Source organism: Propithecus coquereli, unplaced genomic scaffold (genome assembly GCF_000956105.1).
Source record: "Propithecus coquereli isolate 6110/MARCELLA unplaced genomic scaffold, Pcoq_1.0 Scaffold583, whole genome shotgun sequence".
Taxonomy (NCBI): Eukaryota; Metazoa; Chordata; class Mammalia; order Primates; family Indriidae; genus Propithecus; species Propithecus coquereli.
Genome location: NW_012151763.1, coordinates 1,077,738 through 1,100,583, shown reverse-complemented (window position 1 = coordinate 1,100,583; position 22,846 = coordinate 1,077,738). Strand labels below are relative to the sequence as shown.

The 22,846-nt window shown below is 39.1% G+C and overlaps 1 protein-coding gene across 3 annotated transcripts in view; it reads right to left on the bottom strand.

Moving 5' to 3' along the window:
- MTM1 (myotubularin 1) overlaps positions 1-22,846 on the bottom strand; it is a 98,969-nt gene that overhangs the window by 37,852 nt on the left and 38,271 nt on the right. For 2 of the 3 annotated variants that reach the window (XM_012658367.1, XM_012658366.1), the window contains one exon: positions 16,093-16,194. In XM_012658367.1, the coding sequence (XP_012513821.1) occupies positions 16,093-16,191 (99 nt within the window). In that variant the 5' untranslated portion in view covers positions 16,192-16,194. Of the gene's footprint in view, positions 1-16,092; positions 16,195-20,210; positions 20,322-22,846 lie in introns of all 3 variants that reach the window. The other variant, XM_012658365.1, reaches the window with a different exon arrangement.

Genomic DNA, 22,846 nt, shown 5'->3' with positions numbered 1-22,846 from the left:
GTTATCAGTATTCTTTAACTTATGAGCAGCATTTTCAACCTAAATTATAATATTTCTCAATCACTAATATTAAAGCACCTTTTTTTTTTGCTTCAAGCATTCTTGTATCTTATAAGAAAATCACTAAGTATAAGTTTACAAAATTGTTTTCAGAAGATGAAAGCTATATGGCCCAAATTACAATTACCTCTGTAACTTCCTTAATATGTTTAAGAGAATTCAAACAGAGGCAACATCAATTTTTTTTTAGTATGAGAATGTGACAATATCCCCATGGTAACTACACATCAGGTGGCCCCTCCCATGAAATCACTTCTATAATGACATTTTACATTCTGAATAATGTCCAGATGAGTCAATGAACTGGTAATCTTTACCCTGAAACATGTCTGTGAGAACCTGGTGACAGAAACAGCTCCCAGTTTATTCTTGATGCTAAGAGCCAGGCTTGGACCCCAAATATTTCAGGAAAATGTATAACTCACGTAACAGCCAAATATTTCTCATCATGAAATACACAGCAACACATCTAATATTGCACTGAAGCTTAGGGTAGAAAAGACCAGGTGCTTTAAACCAGTATTTTCATCATCCTAGTAAGTTAGCTTACAATTACAGAAAAACATTTTAAAAAGCACTACTAGTTAGTGTCTAATGTTGTGTTTTTCTTTCAAAACTAAGTTTCCCACAAACTGCTTGGCTCAACTGAACTAAGCATTCTAAAAGAGCCAATGCTGACATTTTCTAAAGTTGAGTGTACCAGGACTTACTTTCCAGATATTTTCAGTTTTCCTTTTTTTTCTTAAAGATTCAGATAAGGAAAAAAAACAAGGATTTTAAAATACAAGCTCTCAGTAGAGTAACATAAAGATAGATTATTACAAAACACAAAAACACTAAGCATTAAAGTAAGGATATCAAAACACATTCATCTGTACCTCATTATTAAAAATTCCCTACAAGGGGTAACTTCTTACAAACTTAATTAAAGCTCTTGTCTGAAAATTGTTAAAACCTAAAGTTAATGGGTCTTGAAGTTTTTAGCTGTCATTTCTCTTCCAGACAAAATATTCTTTTAAGTCTTTGAGTTTTTAGTACTATATTAGTGCATTGACATTTTCAGTAATTATTCCTAAATATAATCTTGGGTCAATTTTGACGCTTAATTTGGGCAACTGAAGTCACATGGACAGAACTGGTTGTATAGTATTTTTCATTATAACCATCAAGCAGGGAGTCTTGTTTGCTAAATGGGTAATGATAAAGTTCATTCCATGGACCTGTTCAAGCACTGATTTCATTTCATTGCCTATGGAAAACTCAAGAACCATTCAGCCACAATATAACAAAGTCTTAGAAGAGAGACAGTGTTTTGCTAAGCGTTGATGCTTCAGTAAGCCCTACATGGCTTTCTTCCAGGGCGTGGTGCTTATCCAGGGACCTGCCTCGGAATCTGGGCTGGGCTGCCTTTTCCAAATGTCAGTTGATGCCTGTGCCCCACCTCACTCCCTAATGAACCAGAATCTCTAAAGGAGTGACGTCCCCACTTCCCTGGTCCTAGAAGAGCCACGTGGAATACACCAGAACCCTTAGGAATCTCACATAAGGGTTCTGTGTGGTCAAGCTATTGAGGGAGTGCTTTACCTTTTCTTAAAAGTTATTTTTAAATAATTATAGATTCACAGGAAGTGAATCTTCACCCAGCCTCTCCCAATGATAACACTTTATATAACTAGAGTACAACATCAAAACCAGGAAACTGACATCAGAAAATATACTGTCAAATGCCCACCCCCTGCCTTCCTCAAGTGAGCAGGTCTTTCTTTATTTTGCTCTATATTGTATTTGGGCATTTTGTCAATTCAGACTCCAGTCAGTCAAGAGATACTGCACATGGAGACTTTAAAAAAGCAATAATATGCATTTTTTTCCAGATTAAAAATAGCACAATGTTAACATTTGAAAAATGTTAAAGGACAAAGTTGAGGCGAAAATCTCTGATTTCACACCAGGGATAAAAATAGCTCTGACATAGGGAATATAACTTGTCATTTTAATTTAGCTACATTTATCATTGTTGTGTCTTGTGGGGAGAAAGGCTCTGAAATGATGACAGATTTTAGCTTTCATTTAATTAGCCATTATTTTTAAACGGCACCTATATAAAGAAACACTGATTTGCTTAAAACATCTAGATTGGATTTTTTTTTATTTAAAAGAATCTATAAATATTGATTGATTCCTGAGTTTCCTCTGAGGAAGACGACCTGTCTTCACTGCCTCAGGACCTCTCCATCTCACGACCAGAAGAATAAATTGATAAGCTATGTACATTTAACATACTGACTGACACACTAGAAAAAAATATTTCTTTGGAGCCAAGGTGTTTTATTACAAAAATAGAATAAAAACTTCAAAAACAAAATGGTCCTTTCTAATTTAATGAAAAATTTATTTTTTATTGTTTTAAGTGAGTTATATGCAACTTGAAAAATGGTTCTCGCACCTCCCAAGGTGAAAAGACGTGGAGTTACATATGCTTCACAAGGACCAGGGCTCAAAACTAGCGTGAGTTAAATACAACTCACATGACAGTTCATGTGTTAAAAGTGCTTTCAAATGATGTTACCACCATGCAATGACACAGTCACTGATGAACATGATTTTCAGGAATATCAGGCTCTTTTAATGAAGCAAACACAAACCTAAGTCTAAATACCTAACCTTAAAACTTTAGGGAACCACTCACTAACTGCTTCTTTTTGGACTGAATTTTGCAATGTTTGAATAGGAATTTAAGTGATCATTTTTTTTCTAATTTTATTTCTCAAATTGACGATTCCTTTTTTTAAAGCTTCCATCTATCATTTAAGGGTGCGACAATGTAAAATTACTTCACTTTTATCTTTTAGGTTATACTTTAGAAATAAGACCTCTTCATTCAAGGAAAAAATGCTTTCATTAAAGTTGGGAAGAAAAGCCTGAAATTTTAAAGAACCATAGGAAGTACTGAAATTTAGCAAAGCTTATAATTCTAACAACTTAATGCTAGATAATGCGTTAGGGTAAGTATTTCACACAACTTTACACAGTTAGTTCATTTATGTCAGTTTTGACGCAGTTATTCCAAAAACCTGACAAAAACTTCATAGGTCAGAAGCAACTAACACATAAATTACCATTTATACTTCTGTTTGCGTAAATAACTCTCCTAATCCTATTTCTACCAATAACTAAATCCACAACCCTGGGGGAAATGGCTTGATATTCTTGGGTTATGGTTACTTTCACATATAAACGTACATATTTATTTATTCAGGAAAGGGCCGTAAAAGTAAATTTCAAATGTTATTTGAAAGCATTTTGAAAAAGAACATTCTTTACAACTTGTCCACAATCATAATCATTTAAGGCTGACATTTCCCAGGGTTCATATGCTATACCTCCTCTCACTGTAATTCTCTCTCCCGGCAATTTTGGCCACATCTATGAAAATGCCAATGATCACCTCCAGGCCTACCAAATAAACCTTTCCCCAGGCCAGAGCTTTGGGTCTCTGAGGTCACCTGCCTCCCAGATATCTATACCTGGTTGTCCCATAGTCACCTGCGATTCAGCCTCTTCCTCACTCTCCTCTATCCCTCACCTCAACCACTGACTTCACCGTCGGCCTGGTTATGCAGGCTGGATTCTTTCCTCATCCCCATCACTCCTCATAACTACATTCAGTCAATCACCAAATTCTGCTGATCTTACCATCTAAATCTTTCTCAAATCCATTCTCTCCTGTCCCTCTCCACTGCCCCATTTCAAGTCCTCATCATCACAGACTGAGGTGACTAGCAAAAATCCCCAGAAATGAGGCTGGGCATGGTGGCTCATGCCTATAATCCTAGCACTTTGGGAGGCCAAGGTGGGACCAGCTTCAATAGTTAAAAGAGCGTTACTGGTGCATGAATAAAATGATTGATGTAAGAAGAGAAACACTTAGAAATAAAACCAAATATACAGAGGAATTCAGTGTGAGATAAAGGTGGTATTACAATCAGCAGACTAGTCAACAAATGATGTTGCAACAAAAGGGGAAGAAGGAGTTGGATCCACATCTTATACTTTAACTCCAAGTAAATTGCAAATTGATCAAGTATTTAAATCTTAAAAAAGAAACCAAAGTACTACAGGAACATGCAGTAATTCTTTTCTAACTCTTAAGTGGGGGAAGACTTTCCTAACTGGGATACAAAATCCAGAAACTATAAAAGTTTTTGAAAAGCATGCAGAAAAGAGTTAACACTGCAGGACTGATGTTGCTCTCCTTAGAAAGGCCTACTTAAACTGTTGGCCCTTGGCTGGCACCTGGGAATCTGGATTTGAGGAGAGGTTCCAGAATTCCCTGACTGGAAAGAGTGGTTTACTGTGCCTGAACCATTTGTATTAATATAAACAATGTAGCTTATGCTGAACTCCTGCTTTCTTTCTGGGAGTCTGGAACTTTGATACATGCTAGGCAGTGGGTGTCTACATGACCAGACCCCAATAAAAACCATGAACACTGAGTCTCTAATGAGTTTCCCTGGTTGTCAATATCTTAAATGTGATGTTACAACTCTTGCTGGAGGAATTAAGTGCATCCTATTTGATTCCACTGAAAGAAAATTCTGGAAGCTTGTCCCTTTTCCCTTTGCTGATTTTGCTTTGCATCTTTTTGCTATAATAAATTGTACCATATGCTGAGTCCTTTGAGTCCTCCTAGTGAATCACTGCACCTCGAGGTGTTCCTAGGGACCCCCAACACACACTCTCAATGAATTCTACCACCAAATAAATATAAAAAGTTCTCCATAGCAAAATCCACCACAAAGAAATTCAAAAGATATATGGGGAAAATATTTGCAACTCATTACATGTCACTATAGCTATTATAGAAAGAGTACCTACAACCATCAAGACCACCCCCCCCCAAAATAGGAGGATACAGAGAATGGAGAAATAGAAATACAAATAGCTCGTATCTAAAGATATTCAATTTTACTCAAGTAAGATAAACAGAAAATAAAACTATGAAGATACATTTCACCTATTAGATTGGCAAAGATCAAAAAATTAGAAAACATACTGGGTTGGTATGGTAAGCATAATAATGGCCTCCTAAAGACGTCCATGTCTTAATCCCTGGAACCTGGGTTATGTTACCATACATGGCAATAAGGAATTAAGATTGATAATCAGCTGACCTTAAGATAGGGAGATTATCCTGGATTATCTGGGTGTGCCTAATATAATCACAAGGGCCCTCAGAGTGGAAGAGGGAGGTAGAAGAGTCAGAGGAGGAGAAATGATGATGGAAGTGATAGGTATGAGAAGGTCTCGACCCACTGTTGGTTCTGGGGCTGTGGTGGACTTCAGAAGCTAGAAGGCAAGGAAAGGATTCTCCCCTAGAGCCTCCAGAAGGAACACAAACCTGCTGACACCTTGATTTTAGCCCAGTAAGATCCATTTTGGATTTCTGACCTGCAGAACTGTAATATGACAGACTTGTGTTTTTTAAGCCACGAAGTCTGTGGTAAGTTGTTACAGCAGCCCTAGCAAATTAATACAGTTGGAGAGGATGTCTGGAAACAGGCACTCTGACTTGCAGCACATGGGAGTGAAAACCAGTACCTCTTCTATAAAGGGGAATGTGGCAATACCAGTAATTCTACTTTCTAAGAATTGAGCCTATAATATAGTTGAACATGTACAAAATGATGTATATGCAAGGTGATTCACTGCAGTATTTATATAATTGCAAAAGATTGGAAATGATCTAAATATCAGTAGAGGACAGAATAAATAAATTACAGCATGGTCAATAGAACAGACATAAATAGAGTGAAGAAGCCCATTCATTAGGCAGTATTTATGGGTGAATGAAAAAAGTAAGGTATACGACAGTGTGTACAGCACAGTACCGTGAGGGTCCAAGGGGGAAGGAATGTAAATAAGCTGCCTGTGCAGGCCTAAACTATTCCTGGCTGGAGACGTAAGAGCCTGAAAACACTGGATGTCATGGGGAGGGGAACAGGGTGGCTGAAATGTGCTGGGAGGGAGTTATTTTTACTGTATAACCTTTTATACCTCCCAAATTTTCAATCATAGGTATATATTAGCTATTTAAAAATGAAATTAAAAGTAAATGCCTGTTGAATAAATGTTTTTTCTAAACAGAATATTCTTATTGATGGCTTGGTTTCTACGGCTTACTATTTATTCACGCTATTTACATTAGTATATTCACTCAATCAATATTTACTGAGGGCCTACTATGAACAAAGTATTGGTGGAGAAAAAGACGAGTAAGACATGGCCACTGTCTTTAAGGAGTTAGAAATCCTCCAGAGGAGAGAGGTGAGATCAACTACATAAAGAGGTCACATAAAGAGGAAAGCTGCAAGGGGAAGTAGCTGGTTACTGCTGGACAAATGGGCCTGGAGGGATGCTGATGGCATTTGAGCTACCCTGGAAGGTTAAGATGACTTTGGACATGATAATGATGACAACAAAAAGGCACAAATGGTGGCCAAACTCAGAATATACAGCCATCAGCAAACACCTCACTCTATACTCACCTCACTGAGTATAGAGGGTGGAAAAGGTGGAAAGAGGTGGGGTTACATTGTGGAAGACACAGAGATGTGCCTCCACACCCAGAGAGGGTGGGGCCACTGCAGTTTCCGGGGCAAGGGAATGAGACAGTCGGGGCTGGGGGGTTAATCTGACAGAAGGCACGTGTAGGGGTGGATGGGAGGCAGAATGGAGGTAAGAGAACCAGTTAAAGCATAGTTCCAACAGTTTATAAGAGAGGTGATGAAGACCTTAACTAACTCAGATTGAGGAAGGAGGAAGAATCCCCTGGATTTAGTAAATGTGAAGGAACAGGGAAACCGTCAATGGCCTTGATTTCAGATGTGAATGAAGAGGAGGGCAATACCATTAAGAGTAACCTGGAATGCAAAGGATCGGGTTTTGGGGAGATATGAGAGTCACTTGAAACAAATTTTTAGGTGTTGGTTAAGTTATATAGCAGCTACAGGGAAAATAAGAAGCGATACATTTGGAAGTCACACTCCAAAAGGCAATGCTGGTAGACATGAGAATGAGAAAGATTGCTGAGGGGGTAGTATAGAGCAAGGAGGAGGAGGAGGCAGACTTTTCTAGAAAACCCATATTTAGATGGTAGAAGGAGCAGAGGAACCAGAAAAGTATCGAGAGACGTAGAAGGAGCAAGAGAGTTAGATCTCAGGAGCTACAGGGAAAGTTTAATTTCAAAAAAAGAGTCTAGAAATGTGATGGTCTACATGCTATAATGAGACTTCTGCTGAAAACATCTAAAAATGCTGGACACAGCAGAAATTTTTTTAAATGCACTAATGAGCCTGTGAGGGAGGAATAAATACTCAGAAGCCAAAAACAAACTGCAAACAGGTGAGCAGAGAGCAAGAGGAACATGCTGGCTTTCGCCTTCAGGGCACTCACAGAACTGGCTTTCATGGCCTCTTGGGGTACAGGAGATAGGACCCAAAGATCTGGGCCCACCCAAGATGGGGAGTCAAATTGGAAACCTCCTCAAGTGCTACAGCTCAGGGGAGAGATGAATGGGAAACAACCGCCTGGGGACTCCATGAGAACTTACCTGTTCAGATTACTGGTGTTGAGCAAGGGAGGGAAAAAATCTCTACTACTGTCCCCCACTGGAAATCTGTAGCCACAAGTCAGCCCTTAAGGAGTCTGTTAGCCAAAACTCACAAAACTTGATGGTCCCAAAAGTATCAACTGGAGAATTCAATTTATAGCCATTCCAAATCAGGAGCACCTCAAGATGCCTGGCAGAAGAAAATACAAATCCTCTTTTGGTAAAACTGCCTTCAATCCTGGCCTCAGGGTATTCCCATAGATAAAGTTCTAAGGAGCAGGAGTTCACAGGCAATAATCACCAAATGCACCAGGAAACTAGGCACCAGGAGCCAGCAAAACCATACACACCTGTGGTGGAAAGAGGCCATAAAGGCTTTGGGTACCGTAATGATGAGACACATACTATAAATTATATTTGATGTGCTTTGAGAAGTAAAAGAGGGGGTGGAAAATCTGAATAGAGAGGAAGAGATTATAAATAAAGACCAAACAGATCTGAAAAAGAATCAAATAGAACTTCTATAATTGGATAATATAATTATGTAAATACAAAGTCAGCAGATCAGGCCCAGATGAAGTAGAAGATAAAACTGAAGACAATACCCAGCTTGCATCTTAGGAGACAAAGGCTTGTTCCATTGATCAGTATTTTTTGTCTTTTACGTATATTTTATGAATATCCTTTTGTATCTACTCAATACTTAAAAACCACAACTTAGAAAGAATGGGGTGGTTAAGAGTCAAATGATGGTACTGTTGAAGAGGGTAAGATCTAATAGACTACCACATTTTCTAACTTGTAAAGTCTTGAGTCACTTTCATAAGAATAGTTCCACTTGAGTAGGAGGCCTAGAAGTCTGGTCACGCTGAGTTATGGAGTGGATGCTGAGGATGTGTAGGTGGGCAGAGAATTCTATGCTTCTGAACACAGCCATGGCAATGCTGGGGGGAGTCTGAGTGGAACGACAGCTTCAGGAGGTGGGTAGTGGGGAGAACTGTACTGAGAGGCTGAGAGGGAGAAGGCAGTGGAGGGGGAGAGATCAAGAGAATAGTGGGCCAAGTCTTGGAGGAGGCAGAAGGAAGGAGATTTAGAAGCACGATTAGTCCCTTAATTAGCCAAGTTTACTGTTTATTCAAGAAAAAAAAAATCCTGGCCAAAAAGAAAATAGAAAACTAAGACATAACTTTTAGTCCTAAGGCCACATCTAGGCTGATAGCAAGTGTGTATGTGTGTGGGGTGGTATGGTTGTGTGTGGGGCTGTTCATGTGCTTCTCAATTCAATCCCCAGCTGAAAGGAGTACTTTCCTTTTGTCTATTAACTCTGTAATCAGCCTTGAAAGTAACGGTCCACTAAATTTCAGCCTAGTTTAAAATTTCAAAGCAATTTATAAATAATTTTCCTTGTTTCTGAGCTGAAAAACAATAGGTACAAAATAAAACATCCTATGTTAATTCTCTATTACTAGGATCATTTATACCTCTCATTCAAATGACCAAAAAAGATGTATACACCCATAACCCACGGTACTAACTTTTACGGAATTCTTTTTACAAGTGAGCACAATTGGTAGAGGAGGAAAGGACATGAGGTAGAAATTGTGAAGTGCTTAAGTGTGTTTTGGTGATGTAGTTTACCAAAGCTAGGTGACAAGAAATAAGCAGCAAACACTATGGAAACTGAAGCAGCAGTAACAAATGCTTGCAAATGCTGATGGACCCTGCTCTCAAAGGCACTGCTGTCTCAAAGACATTGCTTCCATCCTTTGGACACAACATAAAGCCATCAGGCCATGGGAGGCTGCTGGTCTCCACAGCAAAGGCCGTGCAACCCAGTTGCTTCTCTCCTGAAATTAGTGAGGGCAAGAGCAAGTCCCTTTACCTGTGCCTGTTTCAACTGCCATAAGGTCAAATTCCCCCTCAACAAAAAAAACTCTGCAACTATAAGACTGCTAATCAGCTCACAGAAGAACAAGATGTGACACTAAAGAGCTTAATGCAGAATGTTAAAGAAAAATGGAAAGGGCAGAAACACAAACTTGAATGAGCCATGGTCCCCTGAAAGCAGTAAGCCTGAGCAGGGTCAAAAGATGAAAAGAAAAAAATGGAAAACAATTGCTAAAGAATTCTGTTCATTACCTATCACTGCCTCTCACACCTCAGATTTTTAGTTCAGATGCTTTGTGGATTTAATACTCTGAAATGTATGACTTTCAACAAATCCTTTATCAAGGTACAACCAATGGTTTGTTAATAATACTATTCTTTATATAGCATCTTTCTTTTAAAGAGCTTAAAGTGTCCCACATATTATCACAATTACTTTATTAACAGTCTCGAGCAAAAGTGTGTTGGGGTAATCATTCTTATTCCGTACACCTGCTGGGAAAACGGCACTAAGAACAGAACAGCCGACGTTTATTGGGCACCTATTGTGTGCTAAGCAGCGTTGCAAGCACTTTGCATTTAATTCCAACAAAAACCCTACAGGGTGTGAATTGCTATTATTGCCATTACAGATGAGAACACTGAAGCACGTAAATATTATGTGATTTCCAAGGTCGCCAAGCAGGTAAGTGCCTGAGCCAGATTCAGATATGGGCTGTTGGAGACCATGGCATGTGCTTGTAACCACACGACCAATAGGCTCTGCAAACAAGTCCCTTCACTGGGTCTCCTGATCAGTTGCTGCTGTGACTCTGGCACCCAGGTCTTGTGCTTTATTTCTTCTAGCTCCAGACTTCCCTCATGTGAGTCTACATCTCGTGAGTTTATTCATAAACTCAAAACCTTTGCTTAAAATTCAAGAAAACCCATGTATGCCCATAGCTGTAAGATAGATTTAAGTGACTTTATTAATACCTACAATAACTTAATTTTATTCTACCATTATCTAAAATGGTATTTTTCAAACTTTCTTGACCATGATTAATGGTAAGCAATGCACTTCAACACCATGACCCAGTATACACACATCTGAAAGAAATGTTTCGTGAACCCATACTTATCCATGTTATATGTTATGCTTAGTATTTTCTATTCCATTTTAAAATGTTGGTTGAAACCTAGTAAATTGATTTTTTAAAAACCCATAATATGCTGAAATAAAAAAAAACCTCTTATCTAAAATTTATATTATCTCTGATTATCCCATTTGAGTTAAAAATGAACAAACAATAAAGGAAATCAATGAAAGATCTTTGCCATTGAACGTATCACCCCAACAATCAAACTCTTTATCTTTCTGTAGCACTGTCACACTACCTTCACATGTACATAATGTTGAGTTCTGCCTTTAAAAAATTGCAATAGTATCAGAAGCATTGGAGCCTTTCTTTTTTTTTAATTTTCCAATTCCAAATACATTATTACAACTCAAAAAAAGTTCAAATAACTTGTAATATCAAAAATTCTTCAGGCATGCACTAAACTACAGAGTGACAATAATAGAAGCAATTATAATCTCAGATATTGATTAGCATTTAGAACAAAAATATTTTTAGAGGAGAGTATTTTGAAATATTATATTACCATATTGTTTAAAATTGCCAAAGTATGGTGATAATTGAAAGTAGGGCTACTTTTAGTAGGTTTTATTACTGTATTAAAATTCTCTACAGAGAATGCATTTCCTTATTGTACAAAATATATATAAATGTAGCATTTATGTTGAACTAGTATCAAGTTACACGCAATTTACAAGAATTCAGTACAATTTCTAGCATTTGAAAAGCAAAGATAAAACAAGAAAATAAATGCTTTGGCCCAAATAGAAAATGTTATGTAAAAAACATGCATGTCTTACCAGATTGCCATAATACAGAAACAGTCAGGTTAATGGTTTGAGGTGAACTCTGTATTGCTAAACAGCTCAAGTTCGATTTGAAGTATAAGTCCTGACTTGAAGACAGAGTGGTGAAAGTACTAATGGGAAAGGAGGCCAGAGAGAGCCAAAGGGGTGGTCTGAAATAAAAAAGCCCACTCATGGTCTATTCATCCCCTGGCCGGATTTGGGACCCAGCTCACTTGGCCTACAGACACCATTTCATAGATGCAACAGCAAGTTCACTTCTGACTTCAAATGCCAATAAAAATTACTGAGATAATCTGCAGCTGGCTGAACAGTCCCAATAATATTAACAAAGTGATCTTTTCAAGCAGGGGGCCTTTGTATTGTTCAATGCAATCAGGCTTAGGTTACGCACCCAGGAAATCTTTTTTTGGCACACTCCCACATTCCTCACTGTGGCAGTTTGGAAACTTTTCTTCCCCTCCTGTCTCAGAGGAATAATGGTCCCTTCTTTCCAAAACTGCCCCACAAACTGGGCTTCAGCCCATCCCCCCCTGCCTTCTCCAGGATCCTGCTCTAGAAAAAGATCCCTTCTCTCTTCCCTTGAAAAGAGCAAGACTTCCTTCCCCCGTCCATAAATATATTTATTCACCTTTCTTGAATTCTAAGGGAAAAAAAAACCTTCCCTTAACATTCCTGCTACTCCTACTTCTTTTTAAAAAAACATCTACTCTCCCTTTAAACTCCTGTAAATGGGCTTCTATCGCCTCCACCCTGAGATCATTTTCCTGGATTCATCAAAGTTCAACGAATGCATGCCAGGCACTGGATTAGGCACTGGGGATACAAAGATAATAAATGGAACTCCCAGCCTCAAGCAGGTCACAGTTAGGGAGTTACATTCACATGGAGCTCTTAATCCCTCTCTCCGGCCCTCCCAGCATGTGACACCCATGACCATCCTGTTAAACCGCTCTCTCCACAAACCACACACTCCAGGTTCTTCCTTCACCCCTCTAACCATTCACTTTGCTGGTTCCTTTCCCATCTTTACTCCCTACAAGCTTGTCTTTTCCAGGGTTCTGGTTTTGAACTCCTCTATTACATACCACGGTTACCTAGCTGGGGACCCACAGAGGAGCTTCAGAGGGCCAGGAGTCTCTAAAATTGTATGTAAAATTCTGTACATAAGTACATTTTTCAAGGGAAGAGAAACTATAATTTACACCACATTATCAAAGGAGTCCATAACTCCAAACAACTTAAGAACCACTATTCCAAATCTACATCTCTAGACTCTTTTCTGAGGGGCAGGCCTGCAGGCCTCCTCCTCCTTCCCCTTTCTTCCACCTGTTTCTGCAAATGAAATCCTTTTCTGACTTCTCTACTCTATCAACAGTGCCCACCCTTCTCATCACTCAAGCCCCAAACCTTTTCTTCTACAGGGACTCTGAAATGAACTTGACTGATGAAATAGTTGCACAAGCTGGCTTTAGTATCAGGGACTGATCTTCCAAAAGCAGTGTTTTGATCTCTATCTTGTATTGTCTTGGTGACTGACTGAAACTTTTTTTAAGGATGACTTTTAGTGGTTAAAACTTAAGAGAATGGCATTTTCCAAAACTTTGTATGAGCAATTCAGTTCACATGTTTTCTCTACTTTGTTACTTTATTGACGTCCCAAAGGAAGAATCAGGGATTCCCAGCAGATAGGAAAAATATGGCTAAGTACCACAGACTTGAGAAGTCAAGCTCTCTGTGGATGACTCCAGTGAGAGCAACAAAGAATTCTTGGTACTGGTGCTACATTCACAATGTTCGGAAATATCCATCTGTTTGTTTCCATATAGTGATTTTTTTCCTTCACTTTCTACTAAACCTGAGTTCAATAAAAAAGCCATCATTATAAAACTCCCATGCATAAGTCATCATGCTGAGGCCAGAGAGAGAAATAAAGGCTGATCCCTGCCTTAATAAACTCATAATGTATCAGGCTGGGGAGGGGTGTGGCAGGCAATTATGACATTATTACATAAGGTGGACTGAGATAAGTGCTCTAATAGAGGGACACACAAAGTCTGACTAGTGAGAGGTAGGATGAACTCTCACTGGGGCGCGCACGAGGCAAGGCAAAGGACCTAGGATGGATCAAGATGTTGAACGCTGAGGGTATGGAGGATGGGCGTTAAAGAGACAGGGTGGTAGGGTGGAAGTGCAGGCAAAGGGGACAGCAAACTCCAAACAGAGACAGCACAATGCACGTCAGAGGACCACGCGGCTGTCCTGTGCGGCTGCCATGTACAGCATAGCCATGAAGAGTCACTGGGTTTCTGGGTTTTTTTTGCGGGGGTGTGGGGATGATACAGTGACATGATCCTACGTAAATTAAAAACAAAACAAACAAAAAACAACTGGCCACATTGTGTAGGAGAAGTTAGAAGGGGAGGAAACCAAAAGAAGGGAAGCCAGTTTGGAAGCAAGGCTCAAAGTAGGAAGCACAAGTAGAAATGGGAAGAAATAGCTAAGTGTTACTAGTAAGCAGAACCTACAAGATTCAGAACTGATGTGCCTATGGGAGGCAAGGCAGGGGGAGAATAAAAAGTCACCTTCAAGTTATCGAACCTGAACAACTGAGGATCCTCAAACTTGCAGGACATATAGGACAAACGGTAGGTTTTGTGAACTGCAAAGAGGTTAGGATGACAATGAGTTTGTGATTCTCACAGACTTTCAGAGGAAGGTGTTTGAGGGTTAGACTCAGACTCACGCAAGGATAATAGCAGGGCTAGATTTACAAGTCATGTACACAGCAGTGACAACTTAGGTCATGGGACTAAATGAAATCACCAAGGCAAAGTGAGTCAGGTGGGAAGAGAATACGGCTGAAGAGTGGAACACTGACAAGATGTTTATATTTAAGGAAAAGACAGAGGCAGTGGAGACTGGGAGGAACAGTCAAGATGGTACAGGAACACAGGAACCAAGACTTTTGAGTAGAAGGTGGTCAAAATGTTGAATGCTGGGGAGAGAGCAAACAGACTGAAGATGAAAATGAGCCACTAGATTTGGCCAGTAAGAGGTCATGAGCTCCATACTGGAATGGGCTAGAGGAATGAATGGGCTGGAGATGAGGATAGGCTAGAATATTCCTTCCAGACATTGGCAATGAAGTGAGAGATGGGATAGTAGTTTAAGGAGAAAGTTGGTGCAACATTTGGCTTTTCTTAGAAGAGAAGGAAGATGCCAGAGAAAGGGGATGGCTAATAGAGCAAGATCTTGCAGGAGATGGATTAGGGCTTCAGCTCCTTCAAACCTGCCCCTCTGTAAATTTCTGATAATTTAGGGCCAGATATGCGTAAACCAAGACAGAACACATTTCCTAACTGAACTTTCACAAAATAGACTCACAGTCTCACTTTCATAATAACTTAGAAGATATGTTCCCATAAAACTCTTTTTAACCTAATAGAGTTAAAAACATTTAAAATAGATTTTAAAAATCACATATTTAATCAGAAACTTAGAAAAGGCTGAAAATGGATTCAATGATATCAGTGCATTTGTTTCCAAGCGTTACATTTTTATCTGTGATCAACACATGACTCCTCTACTCAAGGATGCCTTTCATCGCTTTCAGTTTAGCCTGCAATATAACTATCCTACAATAAAATAAAGGCATTTACACAGTATTTTTAAAAAGAATTATTTCCTCGCTCTCCCCTTAGTAGACACTCACCTCCAAGTTTGTTTAGGATCAACCAGAAGAGGAGAGGGGTAAGAATATGCGAGCAAAGCATGACAGAAAAGAAGAGGGTAAGAACAAGAGAGGATATAAAGAAAGACTGTCAAGGGTGAGACTCACGAAAAGGCTTATTTCAGTCACACGGTTAAGGATATTCCAATAGTTTGGTGAAGAGGAAGGAAAAATTTTAGGTACACATAATACTGAGCCACCTCATGGACTAAGTCATAGATTGTAACTCATTAAGTGAATAATATTAATAAGTTAGCCCTGCCAAATATATATAAACACTATCAAATAATATTTGAAAGGTCACTCTTTTAAAAAATAAACCTGCCTCTACTCAGCTACTGGCTGCAGTACCTACACAACACATCTGTATTTGCTCAAATGGCATTTAGGCTCAGAGGGTTCGTTCTCATTCATAACTGGAGCCACAAAAGCCTCACACATATCTCTCATTAGTTCTGAAGTTGAGAGCAACAGACCCTGGGATGTGACCTCACAGCCTCACGGCAGGCAGCTAACCTCACTACCTTCTACATTGTAAAGAGGGCTGGCCGAGACTAACGGCACGCTTCGGGGTGGAAGAGCACAAGTTGCCCCGGGTGAAGCTCCCAGGTTCACTCATGCAGGGCTCCCACAAGCCTCCGGGGCACCAGGCAGGGTGTTTCTGCCAAGTGGGGCAAACCGTCCTGCACAGACTGGCAGGGGACAGACCTATTTCCTCTGGAAATGATTAAATCATAGTTGATAAACACCCCTGCATGCATATTACACTGGGAAACACAACACAGAGTGAAAGAAAGAGGATTCCAGCCCGTAGGCAATTTTCACCAAGAAGGCACTTGAGAACCTTCTGACACCCAGGAGAGCGCTGGAATTTACCAAACTGTGGGCCAGAGGAAAGGCGTATCTCGTGAGGATCTCAAACATATCTCTTCTGCTGTGGCCTTCCTGTTTCAATGCGAACCTCAGGTTTCTCATGTCCTAGGGGGTAAAGGAGAAATTTGACAATTCAGCCTTCAAATAAAGTCATGTTAACTAGCAAGAAATCTTCCGTTCATTAAGGGAGAAGAGTCACTTACCTAAAAGGGCAATGAATCTAGATTACTAAGAAAATTGCTTTGTTTTATATAATTTGAAATATCCAGTTTAAGAACACCTGCAAATATTCCCATCATAGCCATCAGTGCAAAGACAAAATAAAGCAACGAGTGCTAAAGAGATGACAGAACTAAAATTCACTTTATAAAAAGAAAAAAAAATCAAGCCTTGTGCTGCACATCATCTGCTGTGTCTATCTACTTTCACTGGTTTCTGAGGTATTTAATTATAAAACAGTATTTTATTCACCCAACTTTTCAAAAGAATACCTGCTATCAAATATAATCTCAACATTGTCAAACATGTCATTAAAATACAGCAGCTTTCTGTCTAAATGACTGGCATTCTAAGCTCTCATGCGAGTAATGTAAGTAATATATTTTTACTATACAATTTTACTTTCATAGAGTTCTATGTAAATCACATTAAGGTGCCCCATATTAGTAGTAACTATACTTTCAGGAACTAAAATTTAGTGGTCAAAACCAGGTTTTAAAGGTATTTTTTAATACATCTCTCTCCCATAAGCAGGAAAACTATCTTTTAAATCCAATCCAAACCAATTAAGCTCCTTTAAAAGTCAATTTGTATTGAATATATAATATTTGTATTATATATATAAAAATAAAAATATAACATTCTATCTTATTTTCAAGATGAATTTTTAAGGTTGTCTCTTGGAAAAAAAAAAGTCAAGATGCTGTCAGTGATGGCTACACATTGAAAACGTTGTACCCTGCGCTGTACCTTCCATTCTCATTTCAGAAAATGAGCACTGTGCTGGACCTTGGGAGTGACACAGATCTAGTACCTGCACTCTTGGATATCACAATCTTCATATTTTTCAAACTGCTTTTTCATTTCTTATTTCAAGAGTATTCTTAAAGCTTCCTAAGTCTTTGGTCTGAGGGACCAGCAAAGGCTGGGCCATGTACAAAATATCCCAAAGTGCAAATGGCAGCAAAGAAAGTATGAGAAACTAGACTCTAAGACTGCTAATGACTGACCTGAGATTGATCACTCTGTATACAGATGGCATCTACTAGGCCTTGCCAGCTCCTCGATTCTGTGCTTTCATTTTTTGTTGTTGTTGTTTTTTTTTTAAACCGTGTAACTGAATAAAGTCCAACAACTAATTCACACCACATCCCAAGAGTATTGTGATAGTAGTTGTTGGTTCATGATGCAAACCAACAGTCAAATGAAGGGAAGATCCTTTCAAAGGGATGATATACATTAAAAGGTTTTACAACCAGCCACAAGTGCAACACTGGATAACTGAGGACCCTCAGGGCTCAAGGACCTGGGAGGAACCTTCTTGCTAACAGCCACAGGTCAGATGAAAACTCTATAAGCATCATTCTCTTAACTTCTTGGCCAGAAATTTAACCATCTCTAAATAAATATTTATTCTGATCTATCGGTGATTCAAATAATTACTTTTAATGTGCCAAAGCACAATTGATTCAAGCAACTTCTTTTTGCCATCTGATTAAGATACAATTAAAAACAATTATTTCTTGCCAACAAGAAAATTGAAGCAGAAAAGGCAAATGACTCACAGGTGGCAGATCACCAAACCTGTAACAGAAATAGGAACATATACTAACTGGTAAGTTCCTCCTGGTCTCCTCAGAGTTTGACTGGTCAGGGAAGGGTACCTGGGAAAGATCCTTGTGGCGTAAGAGTCTCCCAGCCAGACCCTCAGCTCATTTAACAACTGGGTCATATGGTGCTGCTCCAAGCCCTGCTACGGTAAGAGCCGAAGTAAACATATCCCTGTTGCAATGACTCTGAAGGGCTGGTTTAGCATGGCATCATTCCCACTAGGCATTTCTAAACAAACAACACACATCATTCCTGACTTCAAAAAACCACTGTCTTTAAACCTAGTAGATGAAAGTGAGGAGGAGAAAGAGAGAGAGGCTCTGTGGCAGTATAGTTCTGTCGCTTTTTTGTTTTACTAAAAGACACTAAATGGTCAGCAAGGGCTGGTATGAGGCCTGCAGGGTAACAATTCACATATTCAGTGCTACCTTCTCCCTTGTTGCTAGACAAGACCTCTGGGACTCTTACCCACAGTTTGGAAGTTGCCACTGGCAAGCAGAAATCCCCATGTGCGCAGCTGATATAGCCAAATTTGTAGGGGTTGTAACTACTTTTTTTGGGACAGAAATACAGTTGTATTATGGTCATTGACTGCAGGTGAAAGGTAACCTGTGCAAGACAGGATAGCGAGTCTTTATGCTACCACAGCAGATTCCCTTTACATCAATTCAGGTCTGTTACTGAGAAAATGGAATATGACTCTGTGACATCAGCATTTCTAAGAAGATAATTTGGTTAAAAATTGTGCTACAATGTTGTTCTAGGGGCCACCATCTTTGGCCTCATGCTAATTCCAACAAATATACATATGTAAAATTTGAGAATTATGCTTGGTGAGTTGTTCCCAAGCCTTCTGTTCTTATAATAGTCAAAGGGTGAGAATATGCTTTGTCTTATTAATTTGGGGGATTAATATTTAAATACAGGTTTTTTCTATTGATAAGATGGCAAATAGGATTTTTAAAACATTCTATTAGAATGAAATTCCCTGCAAAGTCATCAAAATAGCAACCCCATTTTCCCTTGAGTACTGTAATATATAACACTCTACTTAGAACCTGGGATAATAGATAAGGCATTAAGGTAGCTCAAAGTAAAACAAAACAAGGTGAGGTGGAAGTAGTGGAGAATTCCAGTTAAAGTTTAATGATGACATAATCCTTTGGTTTCTGACAGTGTACTAATATTGATCTTTTATAAGCTGCAGAGAGAAACACCGTATTATATCATAATCCAAACATAAGTATATAAGGTTGCTTTTTTAGAAATCACAGTGCATGAGACTAGGAAAAAGAGACTTTAGTCTTTAGTTCTGGCTCTTCCACTGGCTCCTTGGGCAACCCTACGCGAGTAATCTCTCTCAGCAAAGGCCTCATTTCTCTATCCATGGAGTGAAGGACTTGGACTGGCCAGAGGCCAGCAAACTTCAGTCCAGGTCAGTTTTTGTATGCTCCTCAAACTAAGAATGTTTTTCCCATGTAAAAAGGGTTGGAAAAACAAAACACAAAGAAGAATATGTGACAGAAATCCTATGTGGCCCACAAAGCCTAAAATATTTGCCATCTGGCCCTTTAAAGAAAAAGTTTGCTAACCCCTGCACTACAGAGATGGTTCGGTCACCTGAGACACTCGAAAGCATCTCAGCCTCCCAGGACCTAGCCTTTGGAGGTGTCTTAGCAAAGTTACCTCACTCTTCTGAGCCTTAGGCTCCCTATCTACCAGATGCCCAGCTCAGAGGGCTGTGCTGGGTACTGAATGAAAAGCACCTAAGGAGTGTTTGGACAGACATAGATGCTCAGTGCACAGTTACTATTATAGCAAAATGTTAGGCCGCTACCTCTGAAAACTACCTAAGCAAAAGTTACAATGGTTGCTATAGGTAAGGACACATCCTGTTCACAGAGGGCAAAATCTCTTCTATTCCTCCTTCCTTTGTTGGTATGAAGGTGTCTAGCTGGTAACACATGACATGAAGGGGCACCCAGAGCAGAGTGTAGCAAAAACTAAAGTGGGTTTAAGAAATTTTACCTATAAAGTTTTCTTCGCCCTCAGTCAAGCTAACAAATCGACCAGTTCCTTGAGTCCTCATACATAGTGACCACAGTGGTTCCCTTGTGTGGGAACTATTTCCCCAGGAACTTTTGGAAAGCTCAATTTTGAGGCAAGAATCATTTCCAAGGCCTTAGATGAACAAGAGTTTTTGATTGTTTTTCAAACCCACATTAACTTTCTAGTATCGTTCAACACTAACGTGCCTTGTTCTTTGTATAAAAAAGTACTGAATCTCTTACTTTACAAGTAATATCTAGACCATAGGAGTTTTCTCCTCTACTTGTCGCGCCTCCCATTTTTTCAATTCTTGAGATCACACCCAGAGGAACATCAAGTATTAGAGCAGAATCCTGCAATGGACAAAAATATAAAAGTCAGTATTTCTGTCAATATAATTAAAACATCAAAAGCATATTAAAAGAATCATATACTTTCAAGGTGTTTTTACCTTGGTCCTTTTACCACTTTATGAACAAAAATGTGACACAGATCACACATGAAAGAGCAAGCATTAAAACAGTCGATTATGCAATCAAGATGCATCCCCAAACATTTGCCATTGTGTGCTGCCTGCGGAATAAAGACTAAACTCTCAGGTACACATTTTCAGGGCTCCTGTGCTATCCCCTTCCCGCCTGTTTCTATAGGCTTCTCTCCCACAAAATTCTGCACCCCAACTAAGTGAATTCCTTCACCATTCTTCAAACAACACTTTGTCTACAATCAGGCCATGTGCTTTGCTCAAGGTGTTCCCTTCCCCTAAAATGGTCTATCTTTCCCAACTACCAAAACTCTCCCCATGGCTTCACCCCTGGCTCAGCAAGCATCACCTCTAATGAAGCCTTGCTTCCCAATTAGATCAGGCAATATTAATCACATCCTCCTCAGAAGTTCCATAGCTCTTGATTCAGACTGCTGTTACAACACTTGCTTCACTGTCTTGTTACCACAGATTTACATGTCTGTGTCCCCCCACTAGAAACCAAGCATCTGGAAATGGTGCTTGTCTCAGAGGGCCCGAATGCACAGCTTCTCCATCATTTGCTATCCAATGCTGAGTGTGTGCGGTCCACAGATGGCATGATGGAATCATGTTAGTGAAGTCATATCACAATCATTGCCACAAGCAGCTGCCACATACAAAATACCTCTCTACGCCACATACTGCAATAGGGACTTGGCACTCATTGTCTCATTTTATCCTCACCACCACTGCAGGACGTAGATGAAGTATCCCTGTTTCCTGATGTGGCAACCAAGGCTTTAAAAAGATTCAGTAACTTGTTTACTAAATATGGAGCAGGGTTCAGATTCAAGCCAAGGCCTAGAAACACACATCAAAAGAACCATAAAAATGGTTCTACTCTTTGATCCAATAATCTCACTCCTGAGAACTTATGGCTATCATTCAACAGGAGGAAAAAAAGCTATATGCATGAAGCTGTTCAGTGGAGCCAGAGGTAGATATCAGGGTGGAGAAAATTATAGTTAGCTCCATAATTGTTCCATCAAGTTGACCATTAAAATTATGGCACATGGAAAAATAAGTTTAAGTGGGAAAAAGCAGCATACAAAATATACTGTGATCACAATAACATAAAATATATATTCATATGAACAAAGATATGAAAGCCTATACAGTTTCTAATCTAAAATTTTCTTTAATGTGGTAGATAACTTTGACAAAGAAAACTTTTAAGAAAACAGATGTTTTTGTTCTTTAAAAATATCCTTTTGAGGGATACAAATACAGTTTTATTTCAAATCCTTCATAAAATATAAATGTAGCTCATGGGTTATCTAGAAATTCAAAAGGTGTAAGACCACGGGCATGTGTACCATGGAATACTACTGAGCAATAAAAATGAATGAACTACGGATATGTGCAACCTGGAAGAACCTTAAGGGCACCATGCACAGTGAATAAAGCCAATCTTACAAGGTCACATGCTGTATGATTCCTTTTACACAACATTCTTAAATGACAAAACTGTAGAGATGGAGCATGGAAAAGTGGTTGCCAGGGGTGGAGGGGAGGGCGTGACTACAAAGGGGCAGTGTGAGTGTGTTCTTTGATGGTGATGGAACAATTCCATATCTTCATTGTTGATGGTGGTTACTTGGGATAAAATGCCACAGAACTGTGTATAAAAACATACAAAGAACATATTAAAAAACTGAGGAAATTCAAGTATGGTCAGAATCTAGTTAACTATACTGTGCCAATCAACTTCATAGTTTTGATAAAGCAATACAGTTATTGCGGGAGCCAGGTGATAGGTAAATGAGACCTCTCTGTACTATTTTTGCAAATTCTATGAGTTCATAATTATTTCAAATAAAAAAGCAAAAAAGTCTAAGAGTATAGTTATCATAGTATAAAGAGCACAAACTCTTAGGGTGGACAAAATTGGTCCAATCTGAGTTTTGACATTTATTAGCTGGATAACTTTGGCAAGTTACTATCTCTTGGCCACATTTACCTGCAATGTAGGGGTGATTAGAGATAAAGGATTTAAAGTACCTGGCGCGGTGCCTGCCAATGGTAGCTAGAAAACAATGGAAGTTATTATTATTATGGCAAAGAATATCTTAGTATTCGGAAGACATAATTGTGCTCTGCAAATATAGTGGATCAGTATGCTCAAGCAATCATCTGACAGGTCTTTCTGTTTGTACCTATAAGGAGGAATTTTTTAGCTGTTACCATGGAGTGAGAAACCTCACTACATGACTGAAACCCAAATGCCAAAACAGGAAAACACTACTCAGTACAGTGTACATATATATTAATAGGTGCATATTATAATGTACTTGCTTCTCAATACAGTCCAGTTATTAAAAACATACTATCAAGTAGTCTGTTATTATGTTT